Raw genomic sequence first — 27,134 nt, 5'->3', positions numbered from 1 at the left:
GACTTTCATTGCTGTATCCTTGAACTTAGGGACTGGTGGATGGACATCTTTCAATCCCTAAGCAGATAATATGAGATGAAATCCTGGAACCCTATATCCCAGGATCTCATCCCAGATTATCCATTTTAAACTGGATTATATGAGCTCCCACTTCCAGATAACCTGGGATAAACAGATAATCTGGGATCAGATCCTGAGGGAACTTCCGGACAGCAGCAAATCAAGGGGTTTTAATCAGGGGCAAAAAATCTCGGGACTTCAGAAGAGGTCCATATACAGACCTATTCATTCTGGGATTTCTCCTCCATCATCCATACTTACTCCTTCATTGCATGATTTAGAGGCTTCCAAGATGTCCACCGCAAGACTTCCATTGGAAATTTCAATGGGTTTTTAATTTAAAAAAAACTTAAGATGAAAATATGTGAAGACCCGAATCACTGTATAAATTCAATTCCTGGGTTATATAAGTTGCCGGGCCATCTGTACAAACAGGGTGCTGTTCCTGGGTTATACATGTCTGTTCTTGATTGCTCTTATTGTGAAAAGATGTACAATGTTGACAACTTTGTCCTGGTGAGAGAAAATGTGCTCTCCACACATTTCATGAAGTCTCTGACACACAAACAAAGTTTTTGCATTTTACTCAACTGTCACTTTCTTGTTAGGAACTGAACAATCAGGAACAAGTATCTAAAACCCAGGAACAAAAACAAATAAAAAATCCTGCGATTTCCAAATACAGGCATTTGAAGATGCGGATTTTTGGCACAGAACCGGGATATTCCCGCACCTGAAAATCTCACATTTTTGCCGTTTGTAGTGATTTCTTCCGCATTTATAAGGAATGGCGTCTGGCCACCCTCCTGTTTGCTGCAGAAGCTCCTGGGATAAAGATATTGTCTGGACACTCCCTGAAATATAAGGGCAGAATAGAAGGAGCCTAGGTAGGTAGGTAGGCAGAGCTATAACGTTAGCCACAACTTTAACTCGTCCTCTTTGGTGAATGCTGATAAGCACCCAAGACAAGGCCTGGATATGAAGGCCTTGGAAATTCATGGGAGACTTTTAGTAAATGGTTCTTGTAGAAGGTCAAGACAACTTCACAACATCTATAGCTCTTTTGAAGTTCATAGTTCAAAGCTATGTTAAAGGCGAGCTTTGATATTTCTTGGAAATATCCTTGCAAATTCATGGGAGACTTCTAGTAAATGGTTCCTGTAGAAGGTCAAGACAACTTCATAGTGCAACGCTATCTTCAAAGCTCATAGTTCAAAGCTATGTTAAAGGCCATTTATTTGTTGTAGGTTTTTTTTGGGCTGTACGGCCATTTTCTAGAGGCATTCTCTCCTGATATTGAGCCTGCATCTATAGCAAGCATCCTCAGAGGTTGTGAGGTCATCTCGCATCCTCAGAGGTTGTGAAGTCATCTTGTAGAAGGTCAAGACAACTTCACAACAAGTTGGGAACATCTATAGCTCTTTCAAAACTCATCGTTCAACGGTATCTTAAAGGTGAGCTTTGATATTTCTTGGAAATATCCTTGGAAATTCATGGGAGACTTCTAGTAAATGGTTCTTGTAGAAGGTCAAGAAAACTTCACAAGAAGTTGGGAACATCTATAGCTCTTTCAAAGCTCATAGATCAAAGTCAGGTTAAAGGCAAGCTTTGATATTTCTTGGAAATATCCTTGGAAATTCATGGGAGATTTTTAGTAAATTGTTCTTGTAGAAGGTCAAGACAACTTCACAACAAGTTGGGAACATCTATAGATCTTTCAAAACTCATTGTTCAACGGTATCTTAAAGGTGAGATTTGATATTTCTTGGAAATATCCTTGGAAATTCATGGGAGATTTTTAGTAAATTGTTCTTGTAGAAGGTCAAGACAACTTCACAACAAGTTGGGAACATCTATAGATCTTTCAAAACTCATTGTTCAACGGTATCTTAAAGGTGAGATTTGATATTTCTTGGAAATATCCTTGGAAATTCATGGGAGACTTTTAGTAAATGGTTTTTGTAGAAGGTCAAGACAACTTCACAACAAGTTGGGAACATCTATAGCTCTTTCAAAACTCATCGTTCAACGGTATCTTAAAGGTGAGCTTTGATATTTCTCAGAAATATTTTGGAAATTCATGGGAGACTTTTAGTAAATGGTCTTGTAGAAGATCAAGACAACTTCACAACAAGTTGGGAACATCTATAGCCCTTTCAAAACTCATCGTTCAATAGTATCTTAAAGGTGAGCTTTGATATTTCTCAGAAATATCCTTGGAAATTCATGGGAGACTTTTAGTAAATAGTCTTGTAGAAGGTCGAGACAACTTCACAACAAGTTGGGAACATCTATAGCTCTTTCAAAGCTCATAGTTCAAAGCTATGTTAAAGGTGAGCTTTGATATTTCGCCACTTGTTGGATGGTCACCACTTCTCCCAATCTTTCACGGTTGGTTCTGTATTTTTATGTCTCTTGATTTTTTTTAAAGTCTAAAAATCCTGTTAGAGAACCTGTCCACTGCATCGATTGATCAAACCGCCTTGTGGCTTGGGAAGCCAATTCACCTGAGCCGGAAATGTGAGAGCCTTTTCTTTGTCGAAAGCTCCATTACAAGTTTGACATTTCCTTGAGAAGTGGGGAGAGGGAGGTGTCACATTCAGAGAGAGGCCTTATAAGACAGACAAAGCAATCTTGCTTGTTCCCACCCAGCCATTTTAAAGAAACTAACAGATGCCTGCCAAGAGGAAAGCCACTCTTTGGGCGCCTTGCTAATCCAAACACATGAGGTCCGTGGCTTCATCCGATGCCAGCCAGCCAGATATTGTGCCAGCAACGCGCCATTCCATCACTACTATCAAAACTCAACTGCTGACATGCATTGAGCTTGGCTGGCTTTTCCTTTCAAAAAATAAATAAAGATGCAAGCAGTGCTCAGATCGGGGCGTTCATCCCATACCTCCTTGAGACTGAACCTTCACAGGAAGAGAAAAGCAAAAAGATGTCTACCAAACAAGGAAACGACACCAAGCAAGGCAAATCGATGAACAGAAATTTTCCAGGGCTACTTTGGGAAATGCATTAAGGAGTGTGGGTCCTGCGTTGGCTTTCTCTTGAAATCATATCCCAATTGCTTACCAACAATAAAGATGGGCAACTTGGGTCCTCCTAAGTAGTATTGGACCGTACCTCCCATCAGTCTTAGGTGACATCAAGGGATGATGGGAGACGTAGTTCAACAAGTTGCCTGCCCTATTGTTGTACAGCTTCACAGTAGCAGAGAACCCCCAAACAGCATTAACATCAACACAATACTCATTTCTTGGTGTGTTTAATATACAATCCATCCTCAATCTATAATGACGCTATGAATTTTATAAGATTTTCCTAGGTAATTTTGTCAATGAGTTATTTAAGCCGTATTTTTTGGTTAATTTTTTAATTTGGTATTAAGCTTATAGTTAGGTTGCTTGTATATTGTTTGATTTATCTTGTTTTGATGTAATTTGTGAATATGTACTTTGTAGGCACTGAATGTTTGCCACATGTGTTGGAAATCACCCTGAGTTGTTTTGGGGAAATAGTATGATCTACAAATTAATTATTATTGTTGATATTATTATTATTATTATTTGATATACAACAAGATTAGTAGACAGCAAACAAGATCACTATGCTGGCTTTTGTATTTCATCACACGCTGGACACTTCCCAAGTTTTTTTTTTTTGGTCGTGTCAGGAGCGACTTGAGAAACTGCAAGTCACTTCTGGTGTGAGAGAATTGGTCGTCTGCAAGGACGTTGCCCAGGGGACGCCCAGATGATTTGATGTTTTTATCATCCTTGTGGGAGGCTTCTCTCATGTCCCCCCATGAGGAGCTGGAGCTGATAGAGGGAGCTCATCCGCCTCTCCCCGGATTTGAACCTGCGACCTGTCAGTCTGCAGTCCTGCCGGCACAGGGGTGTAACCCACTGCGCCACCGGGGGCTTCCCAAGTGTCTAGGACTGCATAATGTATCTGTGAATAATGCATGCAGATATGAGTAGGGTGGCCTTTTGCAGCTGGTAGATTGTAATTTTGTCAACACTGATTGTTTTTAAGTGCAGGCCAAGGCCTTTAGGCACTGCACCCAGTGTGCCAATCACCACTGGGACCACCATGACTGTTCAATCTTGAAATCCTCGTATCATGTAAGCTTTTCTTATTGCTGTTGTATTATTATTATTATTATTAATTATTATTATTATTATTATTATTATTATTATTATACCTTTCTCTGAAATACGGTCTTTCTGTCCTTGTTTTTAAATGAATTCAATTAATTTCTACTGAAAGACAACCTTCAGGAAAGAAGATAAATATATAGTCTGGACTGGATTGAATTTCTAAATTTACGCCACGGCAAATCTACCTTTTTATTCATGAGTTTACATATTGCATAACTTTAAATTATCACCTGATTAGCATCTAGATCAGTGGTTCCCAACCTGTGTTCTGTGGACCATGAGTGGTCCGCAAGTACTAAAATATGGTCCGGGTCTCACCGTTGCAACAAGAGTGACTGGTCTCGCGAAAACCCTTTTTATTTACGAGGTTTGTTAAACATGGTTTTCTGTGGCCAATCTGATGTCCTTGGAGAGGGAGTTCCGCAGATGGGGGCCACTGCAGAGAAGGCCCTCTCCATCCTCCCCACCAGTCGCGTTTGTGAGGTCGGTGGGATCGAGAGCAGGGCCTCTCCAGATGATCTTAAATCTTAAATTTGGTTTTTTGTTGGCATGCAGATGGTGACTACTGGATGGCATATGTTCTGTATCAGAAACTAGAGCTCATGTGGTCTATACAATGCAATTTTCTGAATCAGCACCCCAAATAACCAAACCGAATCTAAAGTTGACCACAAACTGATTTTGGTACTAATGTTGGAGAGTGGTCCCTGGTCAAAAGAAGGTTGGGAACCACTGATCTAGATAGATTAAAACTAGAAAAGCTCTACAAGTGTTTTGTTTCAAGGTTGGAACTAAAACTCTGGGGATCAAGTCCTTGGACCAAAAATTAAAGCAGAGCAAAGACGTAGCCTCAATGAGGAAGATTCTTCATGGCTGAATATCAACAGAATATACATGTAATGATCAGTGTGCAAGATATTAAAATATCAGGCCGGTGGGATGGTGGAGGTGGAGGAAGAGGAAGGAAGAGAAACAGAAAGAGGAAGAAGAGGAGGAGGAGAATGCAAAGAGGAGGGAAACAGAGAAAGCAGAGGGAATTATAGAATCACAGAAGAGACCAAACCTACCATCCAGTTCAACCCCCTGCCATGCAAGATCTATTGTTAGTAGTATCAGTTTTAGGATTAGTTTTAGGATTAGTTTTAGGATTAGTTTTAGTATTGGTATTAGTATCATTAGTATATGCTTGTGGCATCCTTGGCATCGCCTAAAGCAGTGGTTCTCAACCTGGGGTCCCCAGATGTTTTTGGCCTACAACTCCCAGAAATCCCAGCTAGTTTACCAGCTGTTAGGATTTCTGGGAGTTGTAGGCCAAAAACATCTGGGGACCCCAGGTTGAGAACCACTGGCCTAAAGGATGCAATTGATGCCACAGGATTTTGTGCAAGATTCTATTGGTTGAGCAGTTAGAACTTCATAACATCATAGAATCCCAGAGTTGGAAGAGACCACAAGGTCCATCCAGTCTCACCCCATTCTGCCATTGAAAAACCTCTCTGGAAAGATAGCCATTCTCCAGAGAAGGAGACTCCAACAAATCCCTCTAACCCAGTGGATCTCAACCTGTGGGTTCCTAGATGTTTTGTCCTTCAACTCCCAGAAATCCTAACAGCTGGTAAACTGGCTAGGATTTCTGGAAGTTGTGGGCCAAAACACCTGGGGATCCACAGGTTGAGAACAACTGCTCTAACAAAATGGTTCCAAACTTTGGTCCTCCAGGTGTTTTGGATTTCTTCTCCCACAATTCCTAACAACTGGTAAGCTTCCTGAGGTTTCTGGGAGTTGAAGTCCAAAACATCTGGAAGACCAAAGGTTGGGAACCACTACTCTAACCCAATGGTTCCCAAACTTTAGTCCTCCAGGTGTTTTGGATTTCTGTTCCCACAATTCCTAACAATTGGTAAGCTTCCTGAAGTTTCTGGGAGTTGAAGTCCAAAACATCTGGAAGACCAAAGGTTGGGAACCACTGCTCTAATCCAATGGTTCCCAAACTTTAGTCCTCCAGGTGTTTTGGATTTCTGCTCCCACAATTCCTAACAACTGGTAAGCTGCCTGAGGTTTTTGGGAGTTGAAGTCCAAAACATCTGGAAGACCAAAGGTTGGGAGCCACTGCTCTAACTCCAGACCATCAGTTGACCGAAATATATCACTCCTTTCCACAAAATGTTGTCCAGACCACACCCAACACTAGATCTAAAATGCAGCCTTGGAAAATTAATGTTGGAAAACATTGAGAAAACTCCAGAAGGACCATCCTCGGCTTGAATATGCACGAGCAACAGAAACAGCTGACAAAGACCGATACACGGACCATCCCCATCCATCTCCCAGCCAAAGGACCCAGGGAGTTGGCAGCATGCACGGAGAGGGGGAAACTCAACACATCTGCATTTCTTGCATTCAACAGCATTGAAAATCATGTATGTCAAAATAGGTTTTTGCATTTGTTAGAATTTTGTCTCTTAAAAATTAAATTAAACAATACCCTTTTTGGGTTGCTGTGAGTTTTCTGGGCTGTCCGGCCATGTTCCAGAAGCATTCTCTCCTGACGTTTCACCTACATCTATGGCAGGCATCCTCAGAGGTTTTGAGGTCTGTTGGCAACTAAGCAAGTGAGGTTTATATATTTGTGGAATGTACAAGAGAATACTCTTTTTTCACTGCCAACCTAGCAGTTCAAAAACATTCAAATTTGAATAGATCAATAGGTACCGCTTCTGCGGGTAGGTAACAGCAGTCCATGCAGTCATGCCAGCCACATGACCTAGGAGGCGTCTACGGACAACACCGGTTCTTCGGCTTAGAAATGGAAAGGAGCACTACCCCCCAGAGTTGGACACAATTAGACTTAATATCATACCTTAGTCTTAGTATCATACCTTAGTATCATACCTTTTTCACCTATTCTATTATGGGCCTCAATTGAGTTTCCTTTTTAAAAGCTGATTTTAGATTCTAGCTCTGTGGGGTTAATTCCCAAGCTTCTTCTCTTTATGTATAGCTCCATATTTAAATCTCTTCCAATATTTACATCACCCTTTGCATGTTTTTCAGTTTTGGCAAATGGTCTGTTTATGAATCTTTATTTTTGTTTGGAGCATAAACACTTGCTCTGGAAATATCACTGTTGTTTAGTGAAGCCCTCAGTGGTCCAATGGGTTAAACCCTTGTGCCAGCAGGACTGCTGACCAAAAGGTCAGCGGTTCAAATCCAACAAGCAGGGTGAGCTCCTGTCTGTCAGCTCTAGTTACCCATGCATGGACATGAGAGAAGTTTCCACAGGATGGTAAAACATTTAGCCGTCCCCTGGGCAATGTCCTTGCAGACGGCCAATTCTCTCACACCAGAAGTGACTTGCAGTTTCTCAAGTCACTCCTGACATTTAAAAAACCTGTTGTTTAGTTTCCCTCTTATCATTATGAGTCTACCTTCCTTGTCTGATATCTTCTCTAACTTAAATCTATTAGTATCCTTTATTATAATTGCCACGCCTCTAGACTTGTTTGGTCCTCTCAATTCGTATTGTAGGTCCCAACTTTTTAAGTTCAACAATTTCATCTTATCCTTTTTTTTTTGGTGAGTCTCCTGAATTATACATATATCAATGGGCTGATCTAGTAACAATCTACTAGGCCTGGGTAACAACGGAAAAAATTGTTTCTAAAATCGATTTGTATTTGGGGGGTTTTTTTGTTTCGATATTTAAAATAATTACAAAATTTTCCTTTTAAAAAGTTCGATATTTACGAAATTTCGTAAATGGTAAAAAATTAACGAATCGATTTCCGAAACAATAACGAATCGATTCGTTAATGGCGGACGCAACCGCGAAATACTCTAAAAAACCTCCAAAACCTTCTGAAGCTTCCCTCTCCCTCTGTTCTTGACTGTTGGTGTGATATTATAATTTTTTTTCACTAATTAAACCATAAAACTGGCCCAGACATGCGGAAATAATAATGAAACGACCTCAAAACAATAACGAAACGAATACAATATCGAAATACGAAGCATTTACAAAACGTTTTTGAAAATTCGTTTTTTTTAATAATTGCTCCAGAATGGTTCGTTATCGTTTTGTAATTGAAAAAATTAACGAATTATTAACGAATTACGAATTAACGAAACGAAACCGCCCAGCCCTACAATCTACAGAGATTATACTTTTTGACAGGAGATGATAGGCCATTAATATTGAGTGACAATATTTAAATTTCATCCATGATAAATTGGTTGTTTGCTTTTCCATTGCACTTCCTGTGGAAGGGGTTTTGCATAGGAGGATCCAGATATTCTGCAATTTTGCAAATAACACTATGTAACAAAATTTGAAAAAATATGTTCTTTGTTTGAAAATGTTATTTTCTGTTAAACTGTGCAGGCCTTACTTTGAAAATAGTTGTCCTACTCCAGAAATTTCATTTTTGTGGCTGCCACAAACTAGGTTGGATTGGTTGAGACTCTATGAGATACTCACTGAAAAACTAGAGCAAAAGGTGCTGCAAAAACAAAAAAAGTTTTTGCAGTTTAGTAAACTTTGTCCATGTTTTTATGATAGGACCAATTAGGAAATGACATGTATAGCTCAGGAACAAAAGTTGTGTTATATAGTGTAATTAAATCCATATGTTCCAAGCTCAAAAACACCCACAATCTCTTCATTGTGAACTCCAGAATGCAGATGTGAGTTTCCCCTCTCCTTGAAGACAGAGAGACAAAAAATGAAGGAGACTACTGGCAACGGTGGGTTGGCATCCAATTACCAAGTAGCCAACTGAAAGACGAGGGACAAGCAAATCCGGTCAGAGCCACAGTGCAGAAAGACAGACAGAGAAGCATTTGATTTTTCCCCACTTGGTGCAGTCAGAAATCTCAAACAAGGTTAAAAGAGAAGTGAAGCAAAACAAGTCAGGAAGGGGAAAAAAGCAAAGAAAAAAAATCAAAATAGATAAATAGATATTTGGGGAGAAAAATCAATGGAACCAACCGTGTCCTATATGTGATGTTTTCATGGATGAATATTGGCAAGGTTATTTACAAGTTTTGAGTTTAGGCAATTTTGCATTTGGTTTTGGTTTGGACCAGCAGGGACGCAACATACAGACGGAGACATGGATATGTATATATTTTGTTCGCATTGTATGTTGATTGGATGACGTGATTCAGCAGGAAGGGAAGAGGGGTCAATGAATGAAAGAAAAAACAGAAAACAAAAACAAAAAGAGAAAAATGAGTCATCAGGACAAGCAAAGAACAAAAGCACTATATATTGTACTGGGGGAGAAACATTAGATGCGTATACAAAAAAATAAATCACTTCTTGTGTAACAATGATCATACCTGGAAGGAAACACAGTGCAGTCAAGTATTTGCATTTCATAGTGCAATGCAAATTTAAAGACACTTCACAAACACCTTTAATTGTCAATATCTGTATAGAGATATATATATTTTTTATTCTCAAACAAAAGTAGAGATGTCAGTTTCGGAAGTGGTATCTCGGGAAATGACCCTGTCATAGGCATTTTTCACAGTCCCTTGATTTGACAAGACAGTTGCTTCCTGCATCTGTCTCAAAAACATAATAAGAAGGATTAGCGCTTGCAGATTTCAGGATAGAAAGTATTCAAGTTTTGTTTGTAAAAATGGCGAATGAAAACTAAAACACCAGATTTTTCCATAGTGGTCCATGAAGGGAAGTGGGTAACATAAGGGGCTGTGGTGGCACAATGGGTTAAACCGTTTTCTGCTTAACTGATGACTTGAAATAGTATAGTAGTGTTTTTAATGGTCTTATTGGTTTACTGCTCAAGCAGGGAGCTTTGAGATGGTTGAACAGAAGCTCTCCGAAGCTCTAGGTGCTCTTACTGCCTATTACAGGGAAAACCAGCTGATCCCTAATCCATCTAAAACACAGACATGTGCCTTTCACCTTAAGAAGAGACAAGCATCCCAAGCTCTAAGGATCACCTGGGAAGGAATCCCACTGGAGCATTGCAGCGCACCCAAATACCTGGGAGTCACTCTGGACCGTGCTCTGACCTACAAAAAGCACTGCCTGAACATCAAGCAAAAAGTGGGTGCTAGAAACATTATCATACGAAAGCTGACTGGCACAACCTGGGGATCACAACCAGACACAGTGAAGACATCTGCCCTTGTGCTATGCTACTCTGCTGCTGAGTATGCATGCCCAGTGTGGAACACATATCACCACGCTAAAACGGTGGTTGTGGCTCTTAATGAGACATGCTGCATTATTACTGGGTGTCTGCGCCCTGCACCACTGGAGAAATTACACTGTCTAGCCGGTATCGCACCACCTGACATTTGCCGGGAAGTAGCAGCCAATAGTGAAAGGACCAAGGCAGAGACATCTCCAGCTCATCCCCTGTTTGGGTATCAGCCAGCACGTCAATGACTTAAATCAATAAATAGTTTTCTAAGATCTACAGAGACACTCGCTGGAACACCCCAGCAAGAGAGAGTCCAAAAGTAGCGGGCTCAAACTGAGAACCTAAATCAATGGCTGATACCAAATTAGAGACTCCCCCCTGGGCACACAGAAGACTGGGTGACTTGGAAGGTGCTGAACAGACTGCGCTCTGGCACCACGAGATGCAGAGCCAAGCTCAAGAAATGGGGCTACAAAGTGGAATCCACGACATGAGAGTGTGGAGAAGAGCAAACCACTGACCCCCTGCTGCAATGCACCCTGAGCCCTGCCACATGCACAATGGAGGACCTTCTTGCAGCAACACCGGAGGCACTCCAAGTGGCCAGATACTGGTCAAAGGACATTTAATCAACTACCAAGCTTGCAAATTCTGTGTTTTGTCTGCTTGTTTGTTTTGTTTTTGTTAAAAATGTAATACAAATGTCTGGTTGCTGATGACACGATAAATAAATAAATATTGGTTTTAACTATGTATAGTTCTATATAATTCTATTTGGCTATCCCTGTTAGCCCTAGCTCCTGCAAACCTAGTAGTTCAAAAACATGCAAATGTGAGTAGATCAATAGGTACCACTTAAGCAGGAAAAGGCAAAAAAATGCTCGAAGCAGTAACCAGGAGGTGTCTGGGGACATGGCCTCCTCAGCTTGGAAATGGAGAAAGAGTACCTCCCCCAGAGCCGGAGTTGAGCACTGTCTCCAGAGCCGGAAATGAAAGCAGAAGCCTTTGCCTTTGTCTGTCTATTTGTGTTTCATTGTATTTTGTTGTAACAAGGCACTGAATGTTTGCCTGTGACTGTTTATATGCTGCAATTTGCTCTGAGTCCCCTTAGGGCAGTGGTTCTCAACCTTCTTAATGCCGCAGCCCCTTAATACAGTTTCCCATGTTGTGGTGACCCCCAACCATAAACTTATTTTTGTGCTACTTCATAACTGTAACTATGCTACTGTTATGAATCATAATGTAAATATATGATATGCAGGATGTATTTTCATTCACCAGACCAAATTTGGCACAAATGCCCGATATGTCCAAATTTGAATATTGGTGGGGTTGGGGAGGGGTTTATTTTGTCATTTGGAAGTTATAGTTGCTGGGATTTGTAGTTCACCTACAATCAAACAGCATTCTGAACTCCACCAATGATGGAATTGAACCAAACTTGGCACACAGAACTCCCATGACCAACAGAAAATACTGGAAAGGTTTGGTGGGCATTAATTATGAGTTTTGGAATTGTAGTTTGTGGACTCAAACAATGGTAAATCTGAACCAAACTTGGCATGAATACTCAATATGCCCAAATGTGAACACTGGTGGAGTTTGGGGAAAACAAACCTTGACATTTGGGAGTTGTAGTTGCTGGGATTTATAGTTCACCTACAATCAAAGAGCATTCTGAACCCCAGAAATGATAGAATTGGGCCAAACTTCCCACACAGAACCCCAATGCCCAACAAAAAATACTCTATTGTCGAAGGCTTTCATGGCCGGAATCACTGGGTTGTTGTAGGTTTTTCCGGGCTATACGGCCATGTTCTGGAGGCATTTTCTGGAGGTGAAACGTCAGGAGAAAATGCCTCCAGAACATGGCCATATAGCCCAGAAAAAACTACAACAACCCAAAAAATACTGTGTTTTCCGATGGTCTTTGGTAACCCCTCTGACACCCCCTCACGACCCCCTCAGGGTCCCGACCACCAGGTTGAGAAACACTGCCTTAGGGAGACTATTACTGTGTTGGTTCCCATGTTGGAGTAGGACAATATTTGCACTAATAGCACACTTGCCATGGGGACTATTTTGATTTCCAAAATATGTTTTGATTTGGTCTTTGGGATGAAAACTAAGGTATGAGTGGAGGCAACGTTGATGGACGATCCATCAATAGTTAAAAAGCTTTTGCACTAAATGATCATCTACTTGTAATTAATTAATCACTGTAATGACTCAATGCATTTTAAATGAACATGTCTGGCACTAAAACCTTGCCTTTGTTGATTCTTTGAGGATACAGAAGAACATGTAAGAGGACTTACAGCCTAATAACCCAAAGTTATTGCTAACTGGAAGAAGGGGAACTCATCTTGAACACATTTCCTTTGCCTTGTGACACTAGCAAAGTAGACACAAGCCTGCAAAGTCTCAATTGATGAACATGATTTCCTATGAATTAAGATTTAGTGCCACCGAGGAACCAGCTCAAAAAGTAATTAATGAGCTGATGAATCTTAGCTTTGAAAACCCACTTTGAAAACTGACATACACATTTTTGTCTAGAGAAATAAAAAAGAGAGGAAGAACATATTCAAAGCATCCACAACAGGAAATTACGTACGACACAACTATGAAGTAAGAACAAAAGCCAGTTTGTTAACACATTTCCCCCTTTATACTTTTTCTGGTTGCTGAGCCTCTTACGATACGGTGGTTAGTCGTCTAGAAAAGCTAATCTTTTTAAAATCAAGACAAAATTCTTGAGGTTGAGAAAAAGAGAGGGAGGTTTGAGCTCTAGAAAATGCACACTGGGGGAAGAAGAACCAGTTTCATTGGTCTCAAGTTGGCCAAAGCAGATCTCCAAAAATGGTTGACGTCCCTGTAAAAAGCTTGGCACAATGGCATACCAGCAAACACAATATTTTTTAATAATCAGCAATGTTTACAAATCCACCCCAAATCCCATCCAACAGTTATGCATCTCACAATTCATACAAAGCATAGGTTTTGAGCTAAGTTTTGACCATCTCTAGAAGAAATTCTCAAGACTGGTATAGAACACCCCATCTAGGCATTCCCATGACTGTAGGTTCTGTGAATCCATTCTGTGGCTTAGTCTCAATATCTGATGTCACACCGTCTCCCAAAATAAATGGTAAACCCATCTTGTTCAGACTATGACCCATAGCAAATCACCAACTCATGAAATAGGAGCTACAATCAGCCAACCAAAGGCTGTCATGGTTGAGATTCCAGCATTAGGCTTGGGCAATCCATGGTTCTAAATGGTTCTAAAGTACTTACAAAACTAAAGTTCTGGTGGTGAAAATTTCAGAACTCTAACAAAACTCTCAAAATTTCATAATAAATGGCAGTTCCTCCTCATGGCTGAGTCAAGCACAGCCTGTAATTCACTCTGAGTACCCTCGAGGAGTTAGAGAGGAATATAAATGTGAATTATTATTATTCTGACACAAAAGCACAGTATGTCACAGCAAATGAGATCGATATGCTGGATTTTGTATCACAAAATCACAAGTCGAACACTTCTCAAGCGTCTAGGACTGTGTGATGCATTTTCGAATGATGCGTGCAGATCCAAGTAAGGTAGCCATTATTATTATTATTATTATTATTATTATTATTATTATTATTATTGACTTTCATAGAATCAAAGAATCAAAGAGTTGGAAGAGACCTCATGGGCCATCCAGTCCAACCCCATTCTGCCAAAAAGCAAGAACATTGCATTCAAATCATCCCTGACAGTTGGTCATCCAGCCTCTGCTTAAAAGCTTCCAAAGAAGGAGCCTCCACCACACTCCGAGGCAGAGAGTTCCACTGCTGAACGGCTCTCAAAGTCAGGAAGTTCTTCCTCATGTTCAGATGGAGTCTCCTCTCTTGTAGTTTGAAGCCATTGTTCGGCGTCCTAGTCTCCAGGGAAGCAGAAAACAAGCTTGCTCCCTCCTCCCTGTGGCTTCCTCTCACATATTTATACATGGCTATCATATCTCCTCTCAGCCTTCTCTTCTTCAGGCTAAACATGCCCAGCTCCTTAAGCCACTCCTCATAGGGCTTGTTCTCCAGACCCTTGACTGTTTTAGTCACCCTCCCCTGGACACATTCCAGCTTGTCAATATCTCTCTTGAATTGTGCTGCCCAGAATTGGACACAATATTCCAGGTGTGGTCTAACCAAAGCGGAATAGAGCATGGGGAGCATGACTTCCCTAGATCTAGACACTATGCTCCTATTGATGCAGGCCAAAATCCCATTGGCTTCTTTTGCTGCCACATCACATTGTTGGCTCATGTTTAACTTGTTGCCCACAAGGACTCCAAGATCTTTTTCACACATACTTTGTCAAACTACAAGTCCCATGATTCTATAGCATTGTGCCAGGATAGTTCAAGTAGTGTCAAACTGCATTATATGTATAGTGCGGGTGAATCCACAGGCTACTTCTTTTCCTTACTCTAATTAAAGCCTATTTTATGTTATATCCAAACATTCCCTATAGTAGACAAGTATCCCATAAGGAGCTTATTAGACAGTGCTTAACAAGAGAGTTGCTTCTAATATTGATCCTGAATTGACATCCCAACCAACAGAATGTGAACCTTCCAATTAGCTTCATACTAATAATTTCCAGAGAGAGAGAGACATCAAGTAATTGTGATTTTGGGGGGAAATAGGTCAGCTTAATTTGGACCGAGGAGTCTCCAAAGCGCAGACAAAAAATTGCAAAAGACAGAAAGAAAAGAAACCAGACTAGCCCTATCTGTACTCACCGCAATCTCTGTTACTAAAATATCAGTAATACTTCCCAAGACTGTGACAAAATCAAAGATGTTCCAGGCATCACGGAAATAATTCTGGAAGAGAAGCACAACGTCTTGAATCATTCAATGGGACCAAAATCATTTTGGTTATTTATTTTGTATCAAAAGCATTGCATAAATTAGTATAAAACTGATAAAAATAGAAGGAGCGCAGGTGGCTAAATATCTTTTCACCAAAAATGGGCAACAGCAACGGCATTGTCTGCAGCCTCCAACAATTCTTCTTCTGTACATGAGGCAGGGCGCAGTGGATAAGCATACTGATGCAGAGTTGTCTGTTCTGCTCCACAGTCACATAAGGTGAGGGATTCTTTTAGGTAGTGCCATTTTGCCAGGTTGTCTTTTGATCTGCCCACTCCACTTCTGAGTCTGTTTGGGGACTTCCAAGTTGCCCATTCTTGGTTTGCCCCTGGAGAAAGACCCTGATCTAGCTGCCCAGAGGGATACCCTTGCTGTTGCTGGGGGGACGCTGGAGTGGTAGTTCTTTGGTCCTAGGTCCATATCCATATTAGACATGTGCATCTGGGGAAACCTTGTCCCATTTCATGTCCCAGCTTTCACTGGGGGCCCCAATCCATTTTTTGTAAGCCTCTCGAAATTGGAAGGGTCGTTTTCAGTTCTTCCGGGGCCTGAAAATCGAACCATGATGGGGGGACGCTTCCCACCCACTGGCTCTCCTTTCTGGCGTATGTTCTTCTTACCTGGAACGTGCTATTTCTACTCTAGAGTAAGAGGCTCTCAGCTGCAGACGCTGCCAGGCATATGTACTTTCCAGGCCTGCCTGCATGCCCTGCCACACATGCACTCTCCTTGGAAAGGGAGTGTGTGTGTGGCAGGGCGTGCAGGCAGGCCTGGAAAATGCACATGCCTTGCAGTGCCTGCAGCTGAGTGTCTTTTACTCTAGAGTAAGAAGTGTTCAGATGCAAGTGTGCTCCATGTCTGCCTGCATACTCCACCATGCATGCCCTTCAACACACTTCAACACACTCCAAGAGTGTATGTGTAGCCAGGGGACAGTTCCATTTTGTCTCCTGCTTATTTCATCAGATGGGGAACCCTCTCCCCAGCACCAACTGCTGCTCTGGCCAGAGTGAAGATAGAGGGGGCCAGGGGACAGTTCCATCTTGTCTCCTGTTTATGTCATCAGCTGGGGACACCTATCCCCAGCACCAACTGCTGCTTTGGGCCCGAGTGAAGAGAGAGGGGGCCAGGGGACAGTTCCATCTTATCTCCGGCATATGTCACCAGCTGGGGACACCTCCCTCCAGCACCAACTGCCGCTCTGGGCCCGAATGAAGAGAGAGGGGGCAAGGGACAGTTCCATCTTGTCTCCTGCCCATGTCATCACCTGGGGACACCTCCCTCCAGCACCACCTGCTGCTCTGGGCCAGAGTGAAGAGAGAGGGGGCAAGGGACAGTTCCATCTTGTCTCCTGCCTATGTCATCACCTGGGGACACCTCCCTCCAGCACCACCTGCTGCTCTGGGCCAGAGTGAAGAGAGAGGGGGCAAGGGACAGTTCCATCTTGTCTCCTGCCCATGTCATCACCTGGGGACACCTCCCTCCAGCACCACCTGCTGCTCTGGGCCAGAGTGAAGAGAGAGGGGGCAAGGGACAGTTCCATCTTGTCTCCTGCCCATGTCATCACCTGGGGACACCTCCCTCCAGCACCACCTGCTGCTCTGGGCCAGAGTGAAGAGAGAGGGGGCAAGGGACAGTTCCATCTTGTCTCCTGCCTATGTCATCACCTGGGGACACCTCCCTCCAGCACCACATGCTGCTCTGGGCCAGAGTGAAGAGAGAGGGGGCAAGGGACAGTTCCATCTTGTCTCCTGCCTATGTCATCACCTGGGGACACCTCCCTCCAGCACCACCTGCTGCTCTGGGCCTGAGTGAAGAGAGGGGGGGCAAGGGACAGTTCCATCTTGTCTCCTGCCTATGTCATCACCTGGGGACACCTCCCTCCAGCACCACCTGCTGCTCTGGGCCAGAGTGAAGAGAGAGGGGGCAAGGGACAGTTCCATCTTGTCTCCTGCCTATGTCATCACCTGGGGACACCTCCCTCCAGCACCACATGCTGCTCTGGGCCAGAGTGAAGAGAGAGGGGGCAAGGGACAGTTCCATCTTGTCTCCTGCCTATGTCATCACCTGGGGACACCTCCCTCCAGCACCACCTGCTGCTCTGGGCCAGAGTGAAGAGAGAGGGGGCAAGGGACAGTTCCATCTTGTCTCCTGCCCATGTCATCACCTGGGGACACCTCCCTCCAGCACCACCTGCTGCTCTGGGCCAGAGTGAAGAGAGAGGGGGCAAGGGACAGTTCCATCTTGTCTCCTGCCCATGTCATCACCTGGGGACACCTCCCTCCAGCACCACCTGCTGCTCTGGGCCAGAGTGAAGAGAGAGGGGGCAAGGGACAGTTCCATCTTGTCTCCTGCCTATGTCATCACCTGGGGACACCTCCCTCCAGCACCACATGCTGCTCTGGGCCAGAGTGAAGAGAGAGGGGGCAAGGGACAGTTCCATCTTGTCTCCTGCCTATGTCATCACCTGGGGACACCTCCCTCCAGCACCAACTGCTGCTCTGGGCCAGAGTGAAGAGAGAGGGGGCAAGGGACAGTTCCATCTTGTCTCCTGCCTATGTCATCACCTGGGGACACCTCCCTCCAGCACCACATGCTGCTCTGGGCCAGAGTGAAGAGAGAGGGGGCAAGGGACAGTTCCATCTTGTCTCCTGCCTATGTCATCACCTGGGGACACCTCCCTCCAGCACCACCTGCTGCTCTGGGCCTGAGTGAAGAGAGGGGGGGCAAGGGACAGTTCCATCTTGTCTCCTGCCTATGTCATCATCTGGGGACACCTCCCTCCAGCACCAACTGCTGCTCTGGGCCAGAGTGAAGAGAGAGGGGGCAAGGGACAGTTCCATCTTGTCTCCTGCCTATGTCATCACCTGGGGACACCTCCCTCCAGCACCACCTGCTGCTCTGGGCCTGAGTGAAGAGAGGGGGGGCAAGGGACAGTTCCATCTTGTCTCCTGCCTATGTCATCACCTGGGGACACCTCCCTCCAGCACCACCTGCTGCTCTGGGCCAGAGTGAAGAGAGAGGGGGCAAGGCACAGTTCCATCTTGTCTCCTGCCCATGTCATCACCTGGGGACACCTCCCTCCAGCACCACCTGCTGCTCTGGGCCAGAGTGAAGAGAGAGGGGGCAAGGGACAGTTCCATCTTGTCTCCTGCCTATGTCATCACCTGGGGACACCTCCCTCCAGCACCACCTGCTGCTCTGGGCCAGAGTGAAGAGAGAGGGGGCAAGGCACAGTTCCATCTTGTCTCCTGCCCATGTCATCACCTGGGGACACCTCCCTCCAGCACCACCTGCTGCTCTGGGCCAGAGTGAAGAGAGAGGGGGCAAGGGACAGTTCCATCTTGTCTCCTGCCTATGTCATCACCTGGGGACACCTCCCTCCAGCACCACCTGCTGCTCTGGGCCTGAGTGAAGAGAGGGGGGGGGCAAGGGACAGTTCCATCTTGTCTCCTGCCTATGTCATCACCTGGGGACACCTCCCTCCAGCACCACATGCTGCTCTGGGCCAGAGTGAAGAGAGAGGGGGCAAGGGACAGTTCCATCTTGTCTCCTGCCCATGTCATCACCTGGGGACACCTCCCTCCAGCACCACCTGCTGCTCTGGGCCTGAGTGAAGAGAGGGGGGGCAAGGGACAGTTCCATCTTGTCTCCTGCCTATGTCATCACCTGGGGACACCTCCCTCCAGCACCACATGCTGCTCTGGGCCTGAGTGAAGAGAGAGGGGGCAAGGGACAGTTCCATCTTGTCTCCTGCCTATGTCATCACCTGGGGACACCTCCCTCCAGCACCAACTGCTGCTCTGGGCCAGAGTGAAGAGAGAGGGGGCAAGGGACAGTTCCATCTTGTCTCCTGCCCATGTCATCACCTGGAGACACCTCCCTCCAGCACCACCTGCTGCTCTGGGCCAGAGTGAAGAGAGAGGGGGCAAGGGACAGTTCCATCTTGTCTCCTGCCTATGTCATCACCTGGGGACACCTCCCTCCAGCACCACATGCTGCTCTGGGCCAGAGTGAAGAGAGAGGGGGCAAGGGACAGTTCCATCTTGTCTCCTGCCTATGTCATCACCTGGAGACACCTCCCTCCAGCACCACCTGCTGCTCTGGGCCAGAGTGAAGAGAGAGGGGGCAAGGGACAGTTCCATCTTGTCTCCTGCCTATGTCATCACCTGGGGACACCTCCCTCCAGCACCACCTGCTGCTCTGGGCCTGAGTGAAGAGAGGGGGGGCAAGGGACAGTTCCATCTTGTCTCCTGCCTATGTCATCACCTGGGGACACCTCCCTCCAGCACCACCTGCTGCTCTGGGCCAGAGTGAAGAGAGAGGGGGCAAGGGACAGTTCCATCTTGTCTCCTGCCTATGTCATCACCTGGGGACACCTCCCTCCAGCACCACCTGCTGCTCTGGGCCAGAGTGAAGAGAGAGGGGGCAAGGGGACAGTTCCATCTTGTCTCCTGCCTATGTCATCACCTGGGGACACCTCCCTCCAGCACCACCTGCTGCTCTGGGCCTGAGTGAAGAGAGAGGGGGCAAGGGACAGTTCCATCTTGTCTCCTGCCTATGTCATCACCTGGGGACACCTCCCTCCAGCACCACATGCTGCTCTGGGCCAGAGTGAAGAGAGAGGGGGCAAGGGGACAGTTCCATCTTGTCTCCTGCCTATGTCATCACCTGGAGACACCTCCCTCCAGCACCACCTGCTGCTCTGGGCCAGAGTGAAGAGAGAGGGGGCAAGGGACAGTTCCATCTTGTCTCCTGCCTATGTCATCACCTGGGGACACCTCCCTCCAGCACCACCTGCTGCTCTGGGCCTGAGTGAAGAGAGGGGGGGCAAGGGACAGTTCCATCTTGTCTCCTGCCTATGTCATCACCTGGGGACACCTCCCTCCAGCACCACCTGCTGCTCTGGGCCAGAGTGAAGAGAGAGGGGGCAAGGGGACAGTTCCATCTTGTCTCCTGCCTATGTCATCACCTGGGGACACCTCCCTCCAGCACCACCTGCTGCTCTGGGCCAGAGTGAAGAGAGAGGGGGCAAGGGACAGTTCCATCTTGTCTCCTGCCTATGTCATCACCTGGGGACACCTCCCTCCAGCACCACCTGCTGCTCTGGGCCTGAGTGAAGAGAGGGGGGGCAAGGGACAGTTCCATCTTGTCTCCTGCCTATGTCATCACCTGGGGACACCTCCCTCCAGCACCACCTGCTGCTCTGGGCCAGAGTGAAGAGAGAGGGGGCAAGGGGACAGTTCCATCTTGTCTCCTGCCTATGTCATCAGCTGGGGACACCTCCCTCCAGCACCAACTGCCGCTCTGGGCCAGAGTGAAGAAGGAGAGGGGCAGAAGGCAGTTCCACCTTGTCTCTTGCTATGACTATAATATAATATAATATATTGTATATACATATAATATTTATAGTACTATAATGTAATGCAATATACGACTACTACTAATAATAATATATTATAATTATATATTTATATTACATGTAATATTACTAATAATATTACAATATAATGGTATAGTACAATATAGTAATATTTAATATCAATATCATTATAGTTATATAATATATATATTAATATCATTATAATAATATTTAATGTCATTAATATCATTAATATCATTATAATGATATTGTACTATGCTAATAATATAATGTATTGTATGTATATATATTTTGTAAGCCACTCTGAGTCCCCTTCTGGGTGAGAAAGGTGACATATAAATGTCGTAAATAAATAAATAATTCTCATCTCATGGTTGACTGAGGTTCTGTCATTATTGTTACTGTCACAGAACAACACATCTCTAGGGATCCCAAATCCAGAGAAAACCCAGAGAAGACTAAGCTTTAAAGTACAACAAAGAAAGACAAAGAAAGCAGCCCATACCAGTGCGCCAAAGGCAATGATCTTCAACACACATTCCAGCGAAAACATGGATGTAAACACAATATTGAGACATTTCAGCATGTCTTCATAGGGGTCTGGGGCACCATAGAACTAAAGAGAAGAGGGAGGAAAGACGGGTTAGGTATAATGTGTAACTTACAACCAGCATTCATGCATGCTATTTCTTATTCACAATCTGGCCTAAAGACACTCACCTTCATCATGAGCACAATGGTGTTGAGTGCAATCATGACCATGATAAAATACTCAAAAGGCGGTGAGACGACAAACTTCCACATCTTGTACTGGAAGGACTGCTTGTTCTGAGGCATGTAGCGGGTCAGGGGCTTGGCACTTATGGCAAAGTCAATGCAAGCTCTCTGTAAGAAAGAGAAGAGAGAATGGGAATCAACTTGACAATATGAGCCTGTTGTAGATCAGCAACCAGAGGCTGATGGTTTAACTGATGATTTAGAGAGGATTGTGAGCTTTCCTGTGATGGGTTCACAAGTCTGGGAAATGATGGTTCTCTCTGTGAGAAAACTGGCTCTGAAAGTGCAGGGCCACAAGGGCATTCAAGTGAGTCAGAAGTAGTAACAGCAGATAAGGAATTGAGTGAAGAGCTGAGTGATAAGAAAGGTTCTCTTGGACATTCACCTGTAGCTACAGAGATCAACAAAGGTCTTTGTTTACAAATCAGAGCCGAAAACTGATTGCGTCATTCCGAGAAATTACATAAGAGAGTTGTGAAGGAAATTCACAGGAAACGGAATGATTTCATGGGTGTGTATTAAACAACAAGGTCAGTTCAGGCAATGCTGCGTTAGAGTGAGAAGCTAAGCCTGAGTTCTCTAGTTCCTGGTTCAAGTCAAGCTTTCATTTTAGATATAATATCTTGGAAGTTTTCTATGTTCCTGTTCAAGTTTTACTAGTTATACCTTCTTGATTGTGGACTTATGCTGTATCTGTAATTTCTGGCCATTCCTGGACTTTGTCATCTCTGGAACTTTATCAGATATTTGGATTACTGCTTGGTTATCACCTGTTGCTAAACCCTTTTTTTGGATTATATATTTTCCATTCTTATTCCTGATTTTTATATACTTTTTATATGTTTTTATATATGCTTATATTCCTGGACTTTTGTTGGTCATAGGTGTTTCCAGCCTTGGAGTGCAACACAGCCCAAGATACAGTGAAGAACAAAACTGTCCTAGGGATGTAACTATAAGGGATATATACAATTATTATATGGCACTCCCTATGATTTTTGTCAGTCCCCAAATTTCTAGTAAAATATTGACAGACTTCTTAGGAATTTGAAACTCAGTCACCAGGAATAGATAATTCTATGGAAGATACCACTGAAGTCACAGGTCCGCAGTCTGGGTGTCCTCCTGGATTCATCACTTACGTTTGAAGCTCAGGCGTCAGTGGTGGCCGGGAGGGCCTTTGCAAAACTGAGACTCAGGCGCCAACTGTGACTGTACCTCGTTAAGGCGGATCTGGCCAAGGTGGTACATGCCTTAGTCACCTCCAGATTGGACTACTGTAATGCACTCTACGTGGGGCTGCCCTTGAAAACGGCCCAGAAATTTCAGTTGGTTCAACGGGCGGTGGCCAGGTTGTTAATTGGTGCTCCTTACAGGAAGAGGTCAACCCTCCTGTTTAAGGAGCTCCATTGGCTGCCGTTCATTTTCCGGGCCCAATTCAAGGTGCAGGTGCTTATCTGCAAAGCCCTAAATGGTTTGGGACCCTCCTACCTGCGTGACCGCATTTCCGTATATGAACCCACACGATCTCTTCGTTCATCTGGAGAGGCCCTGCTCACAATCCCACCTGCATCGCAAGCGCGATTGGTGGGGATGAGGGACAGAGCCTTAACGGTGGTGGCCCCTCGACTCTGGAACTCCCTCCCCAAGGACATCAGGCATGCCCCAACGTTGGCAGTCTTTAGAAGGAGCTTGAAAACGTGGATGTTCCAGTGTGCCTTCCCAGAATAAGGAATCCCAAGCAATATGTCCCAAATGCACTTTACGAGAGATTTAGGACTGTCTGCATGCCCACCTATCCCTAAAATATCCATCCTATTTCACTTGGACATGCCTAGCATTTTTTAAATTTTAATTATTACATTTGGCCCTGCCACAGGTTTTTAAATGCGTCGTAATATTATTCTTTTGCTTTGTTTATGAGTTATTTACTGTTGTATTGCTGCCGTTACGGTTTATTGTTGTTGTATTTGGGCTCGGCCTCTTGTAAGCCGCATCGAGTCCTGTGGGAGATGGTAGCGGGGTATAAATAAAGGATTATTATTATTATTATTATTATTATTATTATTATTGGAGAAATTTGAATAGTAGAATTCTTGCTAAATATTAACAAGCAAAAAGTGGGTGCCAGAAACAATATCATACGAAAGTTGACTGGCACAACCTGGGGATCACAACCAGATACAGTGAAGACATCTGCCCTTGCGCTGTGCTACTCTGCTGCTGAGTATGCATGCCCAGTGTGGAACACATCTCACCACACTAAAACAGTGGATGTGGCTCTGAATGAGACATGCCGCATTATCACAGGGTGTCTGCGCCTGACACCACTGGAGGAATTACACTGCTTAGCCGGTATTGCACCACCTGACATCCGCCGGGAAGTAGCAGCCAATAGTGAAAGGACCAAGGCAGAGACATCTCCAGCTCATCCCCTGTTTGGGTATCAGTCAGCACGTCAACAACTTAAATCTAGAAATAGTTTTCTAAGATCTACAGAGACACTCGCTGGAACACCTCAGCAAGCGAGAGTCCAAAAGTGGCAGGCTCAAACCCAGCACCTCAACCAATGGCTGATACCAAATGAGAGACTCCCTCCTGGGCACACAGAAGACTGGGCGACTTGGAAGGCACTGAACAGACTGCGCTCTGGCACCACGAGATGCAGAGCCAACCTTCAGAAATGGGGCTACAAAGTGGAATCCTCGACATGCGAGTGTGGCGAGGAGCAAACCACTGACCACCTGCTGCAATGCAACCTGAGCCCTGCCACATGCACAAGGGAGGACCTTCTTGCAGCAACACCGGAAGCACTCCAAGTGGCCAGATACTGGTCAAAGGACATTTAACCAACTACCAAACTCACAAGTTTTGTATTTGTCTGTTTGTTTGCTTTGTCCTGTTAGAAATGTAACATAATGGACTGGTTGCTCTGACACGACAAATAAATAAAATAAGCCAATTTCTAAATCCATAGGCATTTCTGGGACCTCTAATGCGATATGCTGGGACCAAAACTGGGGCAATTTAATGACATTTGGACAACCCACACTTTCACACAACAGTGGTCCATCCATCAACCTGTCCTCAATGGATCTAGGGGTCTAGGACAGTTCCTGAAGTTTGGGAACGAATCTTAAGGTGTACCTCATTTTTCTCCAGGCTACATTCAGACATAACTTTGTCCCCTTGCTCCTGGAAGGTGATGATAATCAAGGCAACAAAGATGTTCACAAAGAAGAAGGGGAAAACGACAAAGTACACCACGTAGAAGATGGACATTTCCATTCGGTAACCCGGGCTTGGGCCTTGGTTCTCGTAGGTGGCATCAACAGAATGTTTCAGGACACTAAGAATGAGAAAGAGAGAAAAGTTAAACATTCAGAGCAGAAACCTAAACCCCAGATCTGAGAATTTAACCCTCACATGTTGGCCAGAACTTTGCAGGACTTCTTCATGAGAAGCTATGCTACACTTAGCCATTCACAGAAACCAATGAGAATAGCATCTTTACTAGGGCTGGGCGGTTTCGTTCGTTAATTTTGTAATTCGTTATTAATTCGTATTTAAATTAGCTTACGATCCGATATTGAGCCATGCAGGAATAGTGTGAGGAGTAAATTAGATTTGAAACAATTTTTTCAATTTATTTCGTAATTATTTTGTTATTATTTCGAAATTATTTCGTAATTTTTTCGTAATTATTTTGTAATTATTTTCGCATGTCTGGTGCAAGTTTTATAGTTGTTGTTTGTTTTATCACACCAACAGTCAACAACAGAGGGAGAGGGAAGCTTCAGAAGTTCCCCCTGTCCCATTTGGAGGTTTTTTTAGCATATTGCGCAAACGTGTCCGCCATTAACGAATCGATTCGAAATTTTCAAAATTTCGTAAATAACAAAACTTTGAAATCTCAAAATTTCGGAAGTATTTAGAATTTGGAAACGCTAGCGCTCCCTGGAAATGAATCGAGTTTAGAAACAAATTTTTCCGTGGTTACCCAGCCCTAATCTTTACGTCTCCCTTTGTCTCAAGGTGACTGTCCTAAAGAAAGAAAAGATTACAAAACGTCAGGATGTCCCAAAGCAGCATTGGCATATAAGGTCAGGAGAGAGTGGACAATCATGTTTCAACTAGTGTCCAGGGAATCTGTCTAGAGAAATGCACCATCAAAACAAATCTAGAGTTCTTAGTGTTTTGGATTTGTTCAATGACCATGAGGACTAAATGTAAAAGTCTAGACCACAAGGGAAAACCTTCACCACAGTCTTCACTTATGGTGAAGTTATGACTGTTGACTTATGGTGATCCCACAGATTTCATTGGGTTTTTCTTAAGGCAAGGAACGATCAGAGGTGATTTGGACAGGTTCTTCTTTGAAATATAGGCTGTACCACACAGTCCCGTGTAGGTAATGAGTGTTGGGTTTTGGGTTGAAGTGGAGACAGTGTGCCATAGTGGTTTGAATGTTGAGCTATGACACTAAAAGACCATTGAGCTATGGAATGGCAAAAATGGGCTGGACTCAGCACAACGGGTTAAACTGTCAGCTGCAGAAAATCTTGTTGATTGAAAGATTGGCAATTCAAGACTGGGTTGGGGTGAGCACCCAACTGTCATCCCAGCTTCTGCTCACCTAGCAGTTTTAAAGCAGCTATGTGAGTAGATAAATAGGTTCCATTTTGACAGGGAGGTAATAAAAGGCACTCATGTGGACATGTCAGTGATTTGATTGGGAGAGCATTTATGGACAACAAAGCTCCTTGGCACAGAAGATGGAGTGACAGCTCCTTTCTATGACCAGAGTCCAGATGCTGGAGATGGAAAAAGATGGGAAGCCTTTACCTCTGTTTATTAGGGCTGGTCAATTCGTTTCGTTAATTCGTAATTCGTTAAAAAATTCGTTAATTTTTGAATTACGAAACGATTACAAAACATTTTTTTTAACCTGGAAGTGTTTTTAAATATCGAAACGGCAGGCGCCAAAAAATTTTGTATTTCCGTCCATTTCGGAAATACGTAAGATGGCCGCCTGCCGATGCTTGCTGAGAGGGGCGAGCGAGAGGGGCGAGCGAGCGGTGAGCGAGAGGGGTGGAAGCACTCTCTCCTGACATTTCACCCACATCTATGGCAGGCATCCTCAGAGGTTGTGAGGTCTGTTGGAAACTAGGCAAGTGGGGTTGATATATCTGTGGAATAATGTTCAGGGTGGGAGGAAGAACTCTTGTCTGCTGGAGGCAAGCGTGAATGTTGCAGCTGGCCAGCTTGATGAGCATCGAATGGCCTTGCAGCTTCATGGTCTGGCTGCTTCCTGCCTGAATGTTGCAATTGGCCAGCTTGCTTAGCATTGCCTATTAATAATAATAGCGAGCGGCGAGCGAGAGGGGCGAGCGAGCGGCGAGAGAGAGGGCCCGCCAGAGTGAGTGCCTGCCTTCCCTCCTTAATAATAATTAATAATAATTAATCCCTATTCTACTAAATTAATAATTAAATTTAAAAATATTGAAAAAAAAGGGCGCCATCTTTACAAAATGTTTTGTAAATATTTACGAAATTTCGTAAATACCGAAACTTTTTTTTGGGAAAGTTTTGTAATTATTTTAAATATCGAAACAAAAAAAACCCCCAATTACAAATCGATTTTAGAAACAAA

The 27,134-nt window shown here is 44.2% G+C and overlaps 1 protein-coding gene across 9 annotated transcripts in view; it reads right to left on the bottom strand.

Moving 5' to 3' along the window:
• CACNA1B (calcium voltage-gated channel subunit alpha1 B) overlaps nucleotides 1-27,134 on the bottom strand; it is a 353,504-nt gene that overhangs the window by 50,420 nt on the left and 275,950 nt on the right. For all 9 annotated transcript variants that reach the window (XM_067471871.1, XM_067471870.1, XM_067471872.1 and 6 more), the window contains 4 exons: nucleotides 24,629-24,830; nucleotides 21,425-21,589; nucleotides 21,210-21,320; nucleotides 15,190-15,273 (listed from right to left, as the gene is read on the bottom strand). In XM_067471871.1, the coding sequence (XP_067327972.1) occupies nucleotides 15,190-15,273; nucleotides 21,210-21,320; nucleotides 21,425-21,589; nucleotides 24,629-24,830 (562 nt within the window). The remainder of the gene's footprint in view (nucleotides 1-15,189; nucleotides 15,274-21,209; nucleotides 21,321-21,424; nucleotides 21,590-24,628; nucleotides 24,831-27,134) is intronic.

The sequence above is a fragment of the Anolis sagrei genome, chromosome 11 (assembly GCF_037176765.1).
Source record: "Anolis sagrei isolate rAnoSag1 chromosome 11, rAnoSag1.mat, whole genome shotgun sequence".
Taxonomy (NCBI): domain Eukaryota; kingdom Metazoa; phylum Chordata; class Lepidosauria; order Squamata; family Dactyloidae; genus Anolis; species Anolis sagrei.
This window is presented reverse-complemented; position numbering and strand designations above follow the sequence as displayed.